The sequence below is a fragment of the Berkeleyomyces rouxiae genome (genome assembly GCF_048999995.1).
Source record: "Berkeleyomyces rouxiae strain 22BRR77 chromosome Unknown BrBRR77_ptg000001l, whole genome shotgun sequence".
NCBI classification, from domain to species: Eukaryota; Fungi; Ascomycota; class Sordariomycetes; order Microascales; family Ceratocystidaceae; genus Berkeleyomyces; species Berkeleyomyces rouxiae.
In genome coordinates, this window is record NW_027396491.1 from 3,934,271 (window position 1) to 3,951,055 (window position 16,785).

Below are 16,785 nucleotides of genomic sequence, written 5' to 3' on the forward strand. Positions count from 1 at the left end.
AGTTGGGAGTCCCAGTGAGCGAGTGGCGCTCTGGGCATAAGCCACCTGGCGGGCGGCAATCAAAGTGACGTGAGCAAGGCATATCAATTATTTGGGGGAGGAAGAACGAGACGGCGCAAGAGAAATTATCCAGGCAAACTGGCCCAAAGTCGACGGGAACCCATGGCATTTTGGGGAGGAAATCTTCCTGGCGTGCTCTCAAGTACTTACAGGAGGATTGACGTCGGTGTACCAAGGCTCACCGACCCACCGAGAATGCTGACTCATACCGAGCCCCCGAAAACGTGCCCATATCTACGGTTCATTTCGGAATCTTTAGTGGGCTCAGGTGTCTACCCCAGGGGATGAGGCCACTATTCGCCGCTAGCTGCCAGTGCTTGCCGCTTTGTTGGCCTGGGAAAACAGGGGAAGAGGAAACGTTTGCAACAATGGAAGAATTTTCTTCTCTTCCAGCGCAGAGAGCTCCCAGCGACTCTTCCACTCTCCTCTGTCTCATTATTATCCGCAACATCATCCATCAGACGCTTACTTTTGCAGGCTGTTTATTCGTTTCATTGCCTTTTCACCTGCGAATTCTTGCCTCACATCTTCTGCACGACATATCAATAGTTAATTTTAACTCTCACTTTAATTTCCCTTTTTTCTTTTTATCTCATCACCTCTCATTTTTTGCCCAATCGAGGTTCGCGCAAGCTCGAAGCAAGAAATCCCGAAGCACACCTTGCGGTATCCTTTCAGCCACCCAACAGCCACATTCTGGCGCCACAGCCCAGCAACTGCGCGCCTCCATTCTTTTGTGGATCGCTTCACGTCCGCCTTACTGACAAGGCTGAGAGAACAACCATCCTACGCTTCATCTTCCCATCCCTCAACGACAGTTTACACGCGCATCCACTCGCGGCGCCAACACGCGCTCCTATTGTCGCGCCATCATTTCATAGCCATCTCGAAATTATCCACCGACAAAACAACCTAGCGTGCCACCGCTTGCGCAATCTCAATCATCGTTTCCGACCTCATCGCAAGGCGCATAGTCTCTTGGATATTCCTCACCTTCAGCCCTGGCCGCGGCCGCAATTCGATCAACGCTGGCGACCGTTCAGCAGCGGCTGCCTTTAGCCGGGCATATCAACATCTATCACCCTCCGCTCCGCCTACACTGCATGGACCCACCTGAATTGCCTCCAGAGGCCTTTACGGCCCGCGAGTCCTACTTCCTCTTCCGTGCCATCCACGTCTTCCAAACCCTGGACTTCACCTTGCTCAGCAAAAAGTTGATTGCAAACGAGTTCATCAATGGTGCCGACGAGTTCGATGAGACGCGCCTCACGCCTAGGCGACTATGGGGACTCTTCCGTCACTACTTCTTGGCCGAACTGCCAAACCCCCCGACACAACTGACTCCAGACTTGATTGTCGACAAGTACAAGAATATCACCACTATCGACCAGAAACTGGGCGAAATCTACTACACACGCTTGAAAAGGGAGGTTCTTTCAGACGCCCAGCGCGAGCAGGAGGCTGCCAAGCGACAGGCTGATCTCGAGGTTGAGCAAAAACGCATTTGTGAGTCGCTGCTTAAAAGTGCAAATGCTGCCGCGATACCGTCCCAGCTAGCTGCTACAGCCTCTGGAGTTGGGATATCTAATGCCGTTCCCATTGCTCCTGCTGCGCCCAACTCCAGAACTGGAGCTCATGCTCACAGTCATGCTCCTCATGGCCTTGTCCAGTCGCAGACTCACCATGCGCACTCGCCACGCACTTCTGCTTCAATCTCACCCACAGTCTCGCCTCTTGCGGCCCCGGGCCCGGAAATGGCTAGCAAGAAAACATCCGCTCCGAACAGGCTGCAACCGACACAACAACCCCAGGGACCATCGGGCCATTCCTCAATTTCAGCAGCCACTCATCAGGTGGCTCCCAACCCTCGAATAGTCGTCCCTGCGACCACCCAGCCTGTGCCAATACAGTCAGCAATCGCAAGACCAACAGTCGCATTATCTTCACCTCAAGTACTCCAAACACCTGGCGCACCAACTTCCCTTGCGACTATGACCACTCGCGTTGCACCTGAAGGGAAACAAAACCCACAGTTCCATCAACTACCGCCTAAACCACCTCAACCACAATCCCAATCTACGTCCCGAACTCCATCGTCATCACCACAGCTACAACAGCAGGAATCTAACCCGCCACAACCCCAGGCCCAGGCTAGGCCTCAAGCTCCAGCACCTACACAGCCTGTGATACAGAAGCAATCTTTAGAGGAACGACCTTCAGTATCACCTCAAAATCAAGCTGGCTTGGCGAGCACTGCTGTGTCTTCACCTGTTATCCCTTCGGCCACTATCAATTCTCCACAGGCTAAGGCCTCTCTACCATTCAAGTCCCAATCTCCTCAAGTACAACCTTCCGAAAATATGACGGCAGCCCAGAACCAGGCCTTGAAATGGGAGCGTCCATATACACCACAGAACAATACGCCAGTCGCTTCACATTCTCTACAGCCAAACACGGCCAACGCCCCGCAAAATGGCAGCTCTGCCTGTGCGGGCTCAACGCAGACTCGTACTCAATCCTCGGCAGTATCTGGTTCGCAATGGACTCCGAATCGATTTCAAATTGCACATGCGCCTGGTCAAATGCCAGAGCAAGCTCAAGCTCATGCTGTAGCACAAGCCAAGGCTCAAGCACAAGTCCCGGCGCAAGCTCAGATTCAGGCCCAGTTAAAACTTCAGGCCAAAGCCCAACAACAGAACCAGGTGCCCATTGCTGTGAAACCCGCTACCGACAGGCCCCAGGCTCCACAGGTGCAAGCTCAAATCCAAAAAGCTTCTCTTGGTCATGGACAACAACAGCCATCACGAGTCCAGCACCATACGCAGCAGCAACTACAACAACAGGTGGAACAACGATCGAGTCAAGTTTCACCGCCTCTGGCAGCCAAGCCACTTGCGTCTACTCTCATTCCATCTTCTACTTCATCAACAACCTCCCCTTCTTTACCTAACTCTCAGCCCCAGGCACAGTCACAGCCTACTCACTCTCAACAACAACCGCCACCACCTGTGCAGCCAGTCAAACAACAGCTGCAAGATGCCCAGACCCAAGTGTTGAACTCTTTACCGGAATCAAAACATGCAGTTCAGGGGACGCCCATTGTGCCTTCTTCGGGAACAACAGCTAAAACTGTGTCTGGACCAGATCACACTCAACCGCAGAACGCAGTCTCGAAGCCTCCTGACCCAAATAGTCAATCTGCCCAGCCCTCGCAGCAGACACCACTTGTTTTGTCAAATGCTCTCTCAAAATCTGCAGATCAGGTTCTTCCAATGCACCCCCAGACACAAGTCCAAACCAATCCCTCAACACGGCCTGCTCAAGAGCGAGACACCCCTATTTCCGTTGAACTACCGCGACAGGTCTCTAAACAAGCTTCAAATACAGCGCCAGAATCAGTGATGCAAGCTTATCCGAAAGCAACGTCGACATTACCTGCCACTCCTGTCAAGCAGCAACCCCATACCCAGCCTCTGTCTCCGTCTCCGTCACGGCAACCTTCACGGCCACCAGCTCCTGTCACCTCAACACCCAATGCAGCAGCCAACGCTTTGAGTCAACAGTTGTCCAACCCAATCCATGCCAGTCTAAAATCAGATCCGCCGACATCTTCGAATTTGCCCTTGGTAGCACAGGCCCCAGATGCTGCAACCGCCGGTCTATCTTCGACCATTGCTAGTGCCGCAACGAAAGATGTCTCTTCTCCTGTGATTGCTCCTCAGCTGCAACACAACCAGAGTCCACCAGTCACCGGGGCTACCTCAGCGCAAGCTACGAAGTCTGTTACCTCTATTCCTCAGCCCCAAACGCCCTTTGCGAAAGTACCCTCGGCCATCCCCGACCATTTGGAAACTCCAAATAAAGCTTCCACTTCTACCTCCACCGTTATATCTGCCGTTTCTGCGTCTGCTGTCAAGTCTCGTGCAGTTGCAGATCCCCATACTCCCATTCCTCAGAATCAAGCCCTGTTCATTAAACGTGGTCATGGGACCAATTGGACGTTGGATTCCACTCCTTCTACGCCTGGACCTGCCAACACAGTGGCTGACAGCCCTGCTTGGGAACCTCTTAGCCCACCACCTCCACGGCCCCCTCCAACACCTACTATTACACACAATGCTCACCTGGCCAATTCTACCAGCTTGCCCCCCACGACCCCGAGTGCCGTGGCCTCCTCGACAAAGGGAACTCCGCGCAGAATCAACCGACACGAAACGCCTGTGTCTCGAGGGTCTGCTCTTAGTAAGCGGGCCACCCGAACAGGCCGAGCAGCCCACATGCGCTCAAGACGTAGCCAATCGGTGCTTTCGCAGCCTGATGACCCCTCGATGGATACGGCAGATGCTCAAGGATCTGGTAGTCGTATTAAAAACGAGGATGTGGCGGCAAAGATGGAGGAAACAGGCGATACAACTGCCGATGAAAGTGTTACAAGCAAGCGGTGTCATTCCTCGATCCGTGCTGGGAAAAGGAAACGTCAGGATAGTACGGACAGCGGCTACCATCGACCTCGGCCTTTGATCTCGACACCGACTCCTGCTGTGCAAGTTGGTCCACCAACCCATGTTAGATGGACTCGTGGGTTTCCTCGAGTTAGTGCCTCTGTGCTTGACCAAATCGGTAGCCATCGCGACGCCAACATGTTTGCCAATCCTATTCGGGAAAAGGATGCACCAAACTATAGCACGATTGTTCTTCAACCAGTAGATATAGCTTCCATCAAGAAGGCTATTTCTCATGGAAACAAGATCGCCATTCAAGCGGCCGCAGCGCTGCCTGATGGCGATCCTGGCACTGCGTCGGTTGACTTACCAATTTCAGAAGATTTGGTTCCTCCTCGCGGCATCATCAACAGCGAACAACTCGAGAGATCCTTGGTACATATGTTTTGCAATGCTGTCATGTACAACCCTGATCCAGACCGTGGCCCGGGTGTGGCCTTCCTTGCTGGCGCTAATCACGGCGGAAACGGCAGCGAGAACATTGGCTATCAAGTCGACGAGTTTGGTGTCGTTAACGATACTCGTAACATGTTCCTGGAGGTTGATAAGCTGATGGCGGAGCTACGCGGAGCCGAAATGCAACGCAATGGCGGCAGCTTGCAACCGCCTCCAGTCCCCACCGCCAGCTCGGTGTCGTCATCAGGCGCGGCTACTGCGCGAGCCATAAGCCTCGCTACCACGGGCGGGGGCGATGACACTGACGAGGTTGACGAGCTTGCTACTGATGATGTGGCGTCAACGACTGTGAGACGTTCGCGACGCGGATAGGCCCCGCCTATAGCAGCTTGTAGTACTCGATGAGGAGGGACAGGGAGTGTGTATCGAAAGACAGCGTAGTGATGGGGATGAAAAGCTCGAGCGATCAGTGGCCGAGTTGGGCTTGTGGCTTGATTCTTTCTGTTTTGTGTTATTTATGTATTATTGTCACTACTATTACTACATTCGATTCCCATCGAGCGTTCTTTACATCCTGGGCCGATTGCGCCTTCGAGGTCTGCATAGCGTGTTTAAAAACAACATATTCCCCAATGCAATGAATACATGAGCTTTTTCTCCTGCTCACAATCCCGGTCTTAACTGTCTATATGCGTGAATGTAAAATCCCATCTGCCCAAGTCCCTCTCTCCTCTTACTAGCCTCTCGCCATGCGGCCCAGCTCCTGCAAAGCCTCTTCGTATCTCGCCACATCTGCCTCGGGCAACTCGCCATCCTCACCACCAAGACGAACGCGCTCGACCTTGTGCGCGCGCCCGACGTCCTTGGCCTTGGCGATCCGGCCCCAGAACCAGCCCGACTCGCCGTCCGGCAGCAGCGTCCAGGCAACACCAGCGCGGCCGGCACGCGCCGTGCGGCCAACACGGTGCACGTAGCCGGCCAGCGAAGCCGGCAGGTCGTAGTTGACGACGTGGTCGAGGCGCGGCACGTCGACGCCGCGGGCGACCAGGTCCGAGGCAATGAGGATGCGCACGCTGCGCGCGCCAAAGGCGCGCAGGATCCGGCGGCGCGCGGACGAGGGCGTTGACGAGGTCAGTGTCGATGTGATGGACGTCCAGTCGGGGAGAAGCAGGCTGAGCAGTCGGGTGAGGCGGAGTGCGCTTTCGTTGGATTTAGTGAAAATCAGCACGGTGGAGTGGAAGAACTTGGCGTCTGAGCGGGTGGAAGCAGTCTTCTTGCGGGGGCTTGTAGAGGCTTCGGAATCTGAGTCGGAATCTGAGCTGGAAGATGAGGAAGAAGAGGAGGAAGAAGAGCTGTCCGAGTCCGAATCGTCCCCCTCCTTCGTCTCCTCTTTCTTATCCTGCATGCGCTCCTTGGAAAGTCTCTTGAGCACCTCAACCAGGTACAACGGCTTCATCGCCCCGTCCTTCAGCCTGACCACTCTCTCAGTGAGGCCCTCGGGCAGCACATGCTGCAGCGCCTCGCCCTCGCCTCCACGCCCGCCCTCCAGCACAACCAAGCGCGGCCTACGCAACTCCAAGCCGCCAAGCAGACTCAAATCGCGCGTCAGCGTCGCCGAGAGCACCACCTTGCGCACGCCGCTCATTCCACAACCGGGGTGGTCGCGCGCCGAAAACACTCCCGCCGATGCCGCCAGCCGCGCCATCAGCAGGCCCAGCCAGCCCTGGAACGACTGGGCCAGCAGCTTGTCCGCCTCGTCGACGACCAGCCAGCGCACATGGGCCAGGGCGAAGCCCGGCGTGTGGCGCAGGTGGTCGACCAGCCGGCCGGGCGTGCAGATCAGCACATCGACGCGCCATGCGTAGTCGGCTGCGCGCTCGGCGCGCCGCTTTTCCTCCTCGCTCTCGTCCTGCAGCACGTCTCCGGCGTCGTCGGCGTCGGTGCTAGCGCCAGTCACCAGGCCGGCGACGCGCTCGCGGCGCTCAAGCAGTACCGACTGCTCGTACTTGAGGCTTTGGTTTCCTACTGCCACGCCAACGCGCACGCGCTTGCCGCCGGCTGCAGCTGCGGTGCCGTCAAACGCTCCGGCGCAGACTTCAAAGGCCTCGGCCGCCTGACGCACCAGCTCGCGCGTGGGCAGCACGACCAGCGCACGCAGGCGGGTGACGACCCCGGCGCTGATATCACGCACAATGGGCAGCGCGTAGGCCAATGTCTTTCCCGAACCTGTGGCGGCGGCTACCAGCACGTCGCCCTGGTGGCTGTTGGGGCGCGCCGACGGCGTGAGCAGCGGGATAGCGGCGGTCTGCACGGCAAAGGCGGAGGCATAGCCTTTGGTATTCAGGTGGGCAGCGGCGGCGGCAGGGATGCCAAGGTCGGTGAACGGCATGGATGTAGTGGCGGATACGCAGATGGGGGCAGCCAGCCAGTCAGGGAGGGTCTTGAAGGCGGGAGCAGCGCCCTTGGTGGCGGTCTCGTCATCGAGCGGCACCTCGGGTTGTGGAAGGGGCTCGAGACCGTGTTTCTCACCGTCGGATTCGGATTCGGAATCAGAGGCGACCGTCTGGGATTGGGCAAGCTGAAGAGACTTTGCTTTGCGCTCCATCACGGACTTGTGCTTGGATCCGGCGTCCTCGGCATCAGACTCCTCGCCGTTTTGTTGCTTGGCCTTCTTTTTCTTCTCCTTTTTGGGCTTCTTTGTCGCTGTTTCCGCGGCGTCGTCGCTAGCTTCTTTGTCGAGATCCATGGCGTTGGCGCTTGGTATTATCGTGGCTTCAGGCTCGTCGTCGGCGTCAATGTCCATTTCATTTTCGTTCTTTTCGTCGTTTGTTTCGGTACTCCGCTTTGATTCCACACCGTTTTCCTGATTCCGTTTCAACTCCGAGCTGTCGCTGTTACTGCTGCTGTCGTCGTCGCTATCGCTTTCGCTTTCGCTTGAATCTTCACTACTAGAGCTTTCCTCTTCCTCGCTGGAACTGTCGTCTTTGCTAGAGCTGTCCTCTTCGCTCGACGTATCGACTTTTCTTCTCTTCGGCAAAGGCTTAGCGTTCTTCGCAGCCGGTGTCGTAGCCCCAGACGCGGCCGGTGCTCCAGGCGTCCAGCGCGCATACCCAAAGCCGTTTGTTGCAGCCAGCGGTTGTGCGGGTTCTTCCGGGGCACTAGCGCTCTCGTCAACTGCAGCTCCTTCCTCCTTTTCATAATCGGCATAATTTCTTCTGGAACCACTGTTTGTGGGCGTGGAAGTCGAAGCGGCCGGGCCGGATGCTCTGGCCCCGGAGTTGGGCGCCGGCGGAACCCAGCGGGCGTACATTGTAAGTTAGATGTTTTAAGGTGGGTGTAAAGACAGAGCTAATACGGAAAGGCAGTTGCCTGGGAACTATAGCGCGATCTTATTAGAAGGCAAAAACGAGTTGCGACAATGAGTTGTAAGGTCAAGCCTTCGCACGTTGGCGGGGGCTCTTGCGTCTAGCCATTCAGAAACAAAACTTGATTTGCCGTACTACACCGCCAAAACTTTTTGGGCTTTATCTTATCGCCCAACCTTGCTTTCTGCCGGTATGTAACCCTAATATAACTAATACAGCGGTTCATGTGGTTCTCACCACTTTAAGATGATCACCATTCCGGTCGTTTCTCATCATGTAGTTGGGTTGTATTACAATGTTTTTTTTTCTAGATGAGAGCTACCACCCAAATTTCTTTTTACACCGAACACTGTCATTGTTGGAAGGAAAAATTGTATAAAAAGCACTACCAATTCCCAACTAATCAAAGTACACAAAAGCTCAAACATAAATACAAAAGCAGCTATTCATACAATCCGCTCACGATCGTAGACAAACGAGCACAAACCACCAAAGTTCAATCTTTTAAGCCTGAGCGGCAACCGCTTTCATCACCTCCTCTCCAGTCCGCTTCACAACACCACCAGTGACAGGCAGGTTGGTGCAGCCCTCCAGGAACAGATCAATTTCACGAGCACACTGGCGGCCCTCATTGATACCCCAAACAATCAAGGACTGACCACGTCGGCAGTCACCGGCGGCGAAGACACCGGGAATATTGGTCAAGTACTTGCCAGCAGGAGTCTTGACGTTCTTGCGAGCGTCCTTCTCGATATCATCTCCTAGAACACGCTGCTCAGGTCCGAGGAAACCCATGGACAGCAGAACCAGGTCAGCAGGGAAGAACTCTCGCGAGCCCTCAATCTTCTTCATATCCCAGCCACCCTTGGCAGTCTTAGTCCACTCGACGCGCACAGTGTTGATTCCCTTGACCCGACCCTCGCCGTCATCAACAAACTCCTCAGACATGATGCAGTATTCGCGAGGATCCTTGCCCATGTGTTGCTTGACTTCTGAGTGACCGTAATCCACGCGGTAGATACGGGGCCACTGAGGCCACGGGTTGTCGTTAGCACGCTCATTGGGAGGCTGAGGCAGAAGCTCAAAGTTGATGACTGACTTGGCACCATGGCGGACTGAAGTACCAATGCAGTCGTTACCAGTGTCACCACCACCAATAACAACGACGTGCTTGTCTTTGGCAGAGATGTACGCACCATCCGCAAGCTCAGAGTCCAGCAGGGACTTGGTGTTCTTGTGCAGGAACTCCATGGCAAAGTGAACACCGTCCAGGTTGCGGCCCTTAGCAGGAAGATCACGAGGAACAGTGGCACCCGTAGCAATAACGACAGCATCATTGGTAGTCTTGAGGTCATCCAAAGTCAGATCCTCACCAATGGAGACGCCAGTCTTGAACACAATGCCCTCAGCAGCCATCAGATCAGTGCGGCGCTTGACAATACGCTTGTCAAGTTTCATGTTGGGAATACCATACATAAGCAGACCACCGGGACGGTCCGAACGCTCGTAGATAGTCACTGAGTGACCCGATCGGTTCAGTTGGTCAGCGCAAGCCAGACCTGCAGGACCCGAACCAATGATGGCAATGTTCCGGCCGGTGCGGACAGGGGGAATGCGGGGAACCATCCAACCCTTCTCGAAACCACGGTCAATGATGGCGCACTCAATCGACTTGATACCAACAGGCTGCTCGTTGATGCCCAGGACGCAAGAGCCTTCGCAAGGGGCGGGGCAAACACGACCGGTGAACTCGGGGAAGTTGTTGGTCATCAGAAGACGATCAAGGGCCTCCTTCCACTGGCCCTGGAAGACGAGCTCGTTCCACTTGGGGATGATGTTGGAAATTGGGCAGCCAGTTTCCGATTGGCAGAAAGGAACACCACAGTCCATGCAACGGGCAGACTGGTACTTAAGCTCGTTGCTATCAAGACGGTTGCTGATCTCGGCCCAGTCCTTGGTGCGGGACTTGGGGGCGCGGTACTTTTCAGTACGGCGAGCGTACTTCATGAAACCGCGAGTCTTATCCAAAACCAAAGCACGCTTCTTCTCAGCAGCTCCATCTGTGATTGTCTCCTCAATATCCTGCAGAGCAGCACTAGTCTTCTTAGCAGCCTCCTTCTTGTGGACAGGCAGACTGTACTGAGCACGGCGGGCCTCAGCGGCCTTGGCAGCCTCCTCAGCAAGAACACGCTTGTAGTCAACAGGCAACACCTTGATGAAGCGGCTAAGAGCACGGTTGAAGTCAACAAGGATACGCGCAGCCAGCTCGGAGCCAGTGTAGTGATGGTGGTCCTCGATCAGGCCACGGACATAGCCAATTTCGGAATGGTCAGTGATAGGGCTGGCCTCAACCATTTCGGTGTTGAGCTTGGTCATGAAATCACCATTGATATCCAAGATATAAGCGATACCACCAGACATACCCGCAGCAAAGTTGCGACCAGTTGAACCCAAAATCACTACACGACCACCGGTCATGTACTCGCAACCGTGGTCACCAACACCCTCAACAACAGCAGTAGCACCAGAGTTACGCACAGCGAAACGCTCGGCAGCAACACCGCGGAAGAAGCACGTTCCAGTGGTAGCACCATACAAGCACGTATTACCAATCAACACGTTCTCCTCGGCCTTGAAGATAGCATTGCGGGGAGGGTAGATAACCAGGCGACCACCGGAAAGACCCTTGCCCACATAATCGTTGGCATCTCCTTCAAGTTCAAGGGTAACACCAGGAGCTAGGAAGGCACCAAACGACTGACCAGCAGAGCCCTTGATGTTAACGTGGACGGTGTCCGAGTGTAGACCAGCCTCGCCGAAGCGCTTCGAGATTTGGTAAGAGAGTGAGGTACCCATTGCACGGTCAGTGTTGATGATGTCGCACTCTACGCGGGAAGGCAGACCCTTATCCAGCGTAAGTTCGGCCTCAGAGATCAGCTTGTTATCCAGACGGACATACAGCTTGTGGTCTTGCTTGCGCACATTGAAAGTAGCAACACCAGGACGCAGCTGGTGAGCAGGCGTGAGCAACAGTGACAGATCAATGTTGCTCGTCTTGCGGGTGCGCAGCTCATCGTTGACCTTAAGGCACTCGACATGGCCCACCATCTCGTTAACAGTGCGGAAACCAAGCTTGGCCATGATGGCACGCATCTCGTTGGCAACGTAGTAGAAAAAGTTGATAACATGCTCAGGAGTACCCTTGAACTTTGAGCGAAGCTCAGGATCTTGGGTAGCGATACCAACAGGGCAGGTGTTGAGGTGGCATTTGCGCATGAAGATACAACCCATAGCAATCAGAGGGGTAGTAGCAAAGCCCCACTCCTCAGCACCCAGCAAACAGGCAAGGGCAACGTCACGGCCGGTACGGAGCTGTCCATCAGTCTGGACAACCACACGGCCACGCAGATCGTTGAGAACCAAAGTCTGGTGAGTCTCAGCAAGACCCAGTTCCCAGGGCAAACCGGCATATTTGATACCAGTCCAGCGAGAAGCGCCAGTGCCACCATCATGACCCGAAATCAAAATGTGGTCCGCCTTGGCTTTGGCTACACCAGAAGCAACAATACCCACACCGACCTCAGATACAAGCTTGACTGAGACCCGAGATCTCGGGCTAGCGCACTTGAGATCGTAGATCAGCTGCTTCAGATCTTCAATGGAGTAGATGTCGTGGTGGGGCGGGGGAGAAATCAGACCGACACCCGGAGTAGAATGACGGGTACGGGCGATCGACTTTGACACTTTGTGACCAGGAAGCTCACCGCCTTCACCGGGCTTGGCACCCTGAGCCATCTTGATTTGGATCTCATCAGAGTCCGCAAGGTACGCTGAGGTAACACCAAAACGACCAGAAGCGACTTGCTTGATGGCAGAGCGCATCGTGTCGCCATTCTCCATAACCTCAGAACGCTCAGGATCTTCACCACCTTCTCCAGTGTTGGACTTGCCACCCAGACGGTTCATGGCGACAGCTAGAGTAGAGTGAGCTTCCATGGAAATTGAACCGTAAGACATGGCACCAGTGCAAAAGCGGCGTACGATCTCGGTCCAAGGTTCGACTTGATCAATGGGCACTGGAGTACGCTCATCAAACTTGAAGTCTAGCATGCCACGCAGAGTGCAGTTCTTGATCTGCTCATATTCGGCCCGGCTGTATGCCTCGTACGACTTGTCGTTCTTCGTGCGCACAGCGTCTTGGATGTTAGCAATGGCCGAGGGAGAGTTGATGTGCGCCTCGCCACCGCGACGCCAGTGGTACTCGCCAGATTCCGGAAGACCAGGAACCTCGATGGTTTTGCGGGAGGGGAAGCCACGCTCGTGGAAACGGAAGGCATCCTCAGCAATGAGCTCGAAAGTAGAACCCTTGATACGCGAAGCAGTGCCGCGGAAGCAGCGCTCAATGACGGTGTCATCTAGACCCAGAGCTTCGAAAATCTGGGCACCCTTGTACGAGGCCAGAGTGGAAATACCCATCTTGGACATGACCTTGAGAATACCACCGTCGCACGAATGCTTGTAGTTGTGGATCAGAGCATCGTCAGTGATCTTCTTCTTGATCAAGCCCTCGCGGTTGAGCTTCAAAATGCACTCCATGGCCAGGTAAGGGTTGACGCCATCCACACCATAACCCAGAAGCACACACATGTGGTGAACCTCACGAGCTTCGGCAGTTTCAACAATAAGGGCAGCCATGGAACGCCACTTGTTGCTGACCAGGTGATGGTGAACCATACCCGAAGCCAGCAGAGTCGAAACAGCGACGCGGTCGGCACTGATGTTGCGGTCAGATAGGACAATCACCCGGTCATGGTTCTCGATCGCGGCAGTGGCTTCCTTGCAGATGTAGTCGAGGTGCTTGATGTAGCCGGCAGTACCCTCTGACTTGGGGAAGGTGAGATCAATGGTCTTGACCGACCATTCGGGGAACTGCTGGTTAATGTTCTTGATAGCGTTGAACTCGGGGATAGAAAGAATAGGGCTCGGCAGCAGTAGACGGTTGCACTGCTTGGGGTTCATTTCCAGAAGGTTGCCCTGGGGACCAACGTAGCACTCCAGAGACATGACAATAGACTCGCGAATGGGATCGATAGGGGGGTTGGTAACTTGAGCGAACAGTTGGCGGAAGTAGTCGTACAGAAGGCGAGGAGCGTCTGTCAGACAGGCCAGAGGACCATCATTACCCATGGAACCAAGAGCTTCCTTCTCGTCAGAAGCCATAGGAGCGAGCAGCAGGCTGACTTGCTCGTGAGTGTAGCCAAACGCCAGCAGATTGGGGTCTGTCTGGATAGTGAAGTCGTCAAGCTTCGGAGCGAGGCTGACCTTGCTGCTGAGGCTATCAACGACCTTGTTCAAGGTGATGAGCTCCTTGTCAAGCCATTCACGGAAATCGTGACGACTAGAAACAGCATCCTTGAGCTCCTTGTCATCAATGATGCGACCAGCCTCAGTATCAACCAGAAGCATGCGACCCGGCTGGAGCCGGCCCTTTTGAAGAACAGTTTCAGGCTCGACGACAATGGCACCAACCTCGGAAGCGCAGATGATGCGGTCATCGTTCATGACGTAGAAACGGCAAGGACGAAGACCGTTACGGTCTAGGTTGGCACCGCAGAAACGACCGTCGGCAAATGTGAATAGAGCAGGACCATCCCAGGGTTCCATCTGGCAAGCAGCCCATTCGTAGAATGCAGCCTTCTTAGGATCCATTAGCTGGTTTCCTTGCCACGCCTCGGGGACCATCATCATGACAGCCTCGGGGAGCGACATGACACCGTTGATAGTGAGTAGCTCCAGAACATTGTCAAAAGCAGCGGAGTCAGAGCCACCGTCCTCAACAACCGGGTACATCAGCTCAAGCTCCTCCTTGAAAACGTTTGACTGCATAATTCCCTCGCGGGCACGCATCCAGTTCTTGTTTCCACGCAGAGTGTTAATTTCGCCGTTGTGGGCAGCCCACCGAAGAGGCTGGGCACGATCCCAAGAGGGGAAGGTGTTTGTGGAGAAACGTGAGTGAACCAGAGCAAAGTGGGCTTCGTAGTCGGCGTTTACCAGATCATGGTAGTACTGGTACACCTGAACAGGTGCCAGCTGACCCTTGTAAACAATGTTCTTGTTGGATAAAGAGCAGAGGTAGAACCAGTTTTGGAGGCCGATGGTGTGAGAAGCGCGCTTGCGGAGGACGTAGAGCTGGCGTTCGAATAGCCGGTCATCAAACCTTTCCGGTTCGGGGACAGTAGGAGCATCACCAGTGGCACCGTAGGCAGAGGTCAGCACAACAAAGGGCTGCATGATGATGGGTTCACGAGACTTGGCAGCAGGGCCCAGAAGGGTCGAATCAACGGGTGGCCGTCTCCAGCCCAGAACACGAAGGCCTAGCGTCTCAGCTAGTTCCTCTAGTTGCCGAGTCGATTCCTGAAGAGTTTCCTCGTCAGGCTTGAAGAACAGGTTTCCCACGGCATATTGTCCAGGGGCAGGCAGCTTAATGCCCTGGTCACGCTCGAAGTTCTTGACAAAGAACTTGTGGGGGATGGAGGTCATTACACCAGCACCATCACCATCACGAGCATCCGAACCGACAGCACCACGGTGCGTCATGTTGCAAAGTAGGTTCCGCGCTGGGGTGGGGCGCAAGTTAGCAAGACAGCACAAGCATAAATGGACTGTCAAGGGGAGAGAGAGACTCACCATCGCTAACAATTTTGTGGCTAGCCTTTCCTTTGATGTGGCAAGCGAAACCAACACCACAAGCATCCTTCTCCAGATCGGGGTCGTAAAGACCCTGCTTCACGGGCAGAGCACTAGCCCACGAACCATTGTTCGCGGTCTGGTACTCGTACGGCACGTATTCTTGCCTCAGGGTCTCTTCGTGAATGCTCCGGTCATCGAATTCGTCTATAGCAACCATGCTAGGCAGATAAATCGGGCGTATTGCCTAACACTCGACCGCGCTGAAAATGACGTCAAAGCAGGGAAGAAAAGGTACTCAGTAGGTATCAACGTCGATGCTCTGTAGGGTAGGATACGAATGAGGAGAGCACCAGAGACTGAGGGTGGGATCGTGTGGATGTCTGTGAGCCAAGTGTACTTCACAGAGTGGTATAATAGTCTGTTCGTGGGGGGGAGCAATAGTGGTTAGTAGGAGAAGCTTCAGAAGACAATCAAGTCATTCATAGATATTGTTGACAATTGCAATGCAATCGACGACGTGAAATAGGAATTCAAGGCAAAAAGTTGCGAGACAAAACTAGCAAAGAAGAAAAAAAAAAAAAAAAGAAAAAAAAAAAGAAGAAGAAAAAGGACAAGAAAATATCAAGTCCCCAATGTATTAGCCAGCCCAATCCCAATCCCAAAAGAACCACCTCAGCGCTTGAAGAGAGGCTCCGAAAAATATCGCCCGCGGTGTTTCTCCAAAACGGTATCAATCAGACATGAAACTGCACACTATTATAGTAAGTAGTAAGACAGCCGAGTTGACTTTTTCCGGATGCGGAGAAGGATAATCTTATCATGGACTCATTTTAGTTTTGCTTTGTGTTTTCTCTTGTCAATGAAAACAAAAGAAAAAAGAGCCAAATCACAGCCCTCAATAAAGAGAACCAATGCCATTCATAACAGCCTCATCCTCTCTCATACCAAAGCTTTCGTCTATTCCCACAGCCAATAGGACATCTTCGCTCTTTGTCATCTTCATGTGGTTCTCTGGATTCTTGCCTCTGCTGGTGAAGCTGATCGTGGTAAAGGCATGGTGGACGTAGCCGCAATAGCAGCCGTGGGAGTGAGCCGAATGTAGCGACTGGAATTCTGGCCACCCCTCCCTCTCCCTGCAGAAGCGAACCCCACCCACGAGAACAGGATGCACTGCTGAATCGAAGCTTGGTAGTACCAAACAGCCAATCAAAAGCAGGGTATTGCTGAGTCCCCAGGATGCTGGGTTGATTGCTTTTATAGCGCGACCCCTCACTCCTTTAGCCGAGGAATCCTCTGTGCTTGAGTGGCGGAGTGAACAGAGCAAAGTAGGAGCAATCCAGAGAGCTAAAACGCCAAAAAAACGTGCTGGTAGTTTGTGAGATGCGGAAGAGAGAATAATATGAATTCCCCGCACGGGAATAGAGAGACAAAGAGATGAAGATGAACAGAGATAAGGTGTCGCTACTGGCGGATAACGTTGAGCTTTCCGGTAATGGGAGGCGAGAGACTGTGGTAAAGATAAGAAAGCCCAGACAGTTTCCCAAATCATCTTGAATCAGGGTAGGAAATGGCCGCGCTCATGGAATGATGAGCATGAAAAGGCGTAATTCCAATTCCAAGGCGAGCAGGACATGAGCAGTCGGTTTGGGCGCGATAGGTCTTGGGTGGCGCATTGGGATGGAGAAGACAAAGCAAGGAAGAGATAGATGGAGTTGGCTAAGAGAAGATTGCTTGTCTATCTCAATCGCATGGCTGCTAGCTGTCGTTGACTA

General features: G+C 54.0%; 3 protein-coding genes across 3 annotated transcripts; 1 reads left to right on the forward strand and 2 right to left on the reverse strand.

Moving 5' to 3' along the window:
* Positions 1-1,163: 1,163 nt before the first annotated feature.
* BROUX77_001111 (uncharacterized protein) lies at positions 1,164-5,330 on the forward strand (the record flags this gene model as incomplete). The annotated part of the gene is made up of 1 exon (XM_073745505.1): positions 1,164-5,330. The coding sequence occupies one exon, from the start codon at positions 1,164-1,166 to the stop codon at positions 5,328-5,330; it is 4,167 nt and encodes a 1,388-aa protein (XP_073609346.1).
* Positions 5,331-5,694: 364 nt separating this feature from the next.
* Positions 5,695-8,268, reverse strand: BROUX77_001112 (uncharacterized protein; the record flags this gene model as incomplete). Its single annotated transcript, XM_073745506.1, has 1 exon — positions 5,695-8,268. One exon carries the CDS (start codon positions 8,266-8,268, stop codon positions 5,695-5,697), a length of 2,574 nt encoding a protein of 857 aa, XP_073609347.1.
* Positions 8,269-8,827: 559 nt separating this feature from the next.
* On the reverse strand, positions 8,828-15,230 carry BROUX77_001113 (uncharacterized protein; the record flags this gene model as incomplete). Its single annotated transcript, XM_073745507.1, has 2 exons — positions 8,828-14,940; positions 15,011-15,230. 2 exons carry the CDS (start codon positions 15,228-15,230, stop codon positions 8,828-8,830), a joined length of 6,333 nt encoding a protein of 2,110 aa, XP_073609348.1.
* Positions 15,231-16,785: the final 1,555 nt, after the last annotated feature.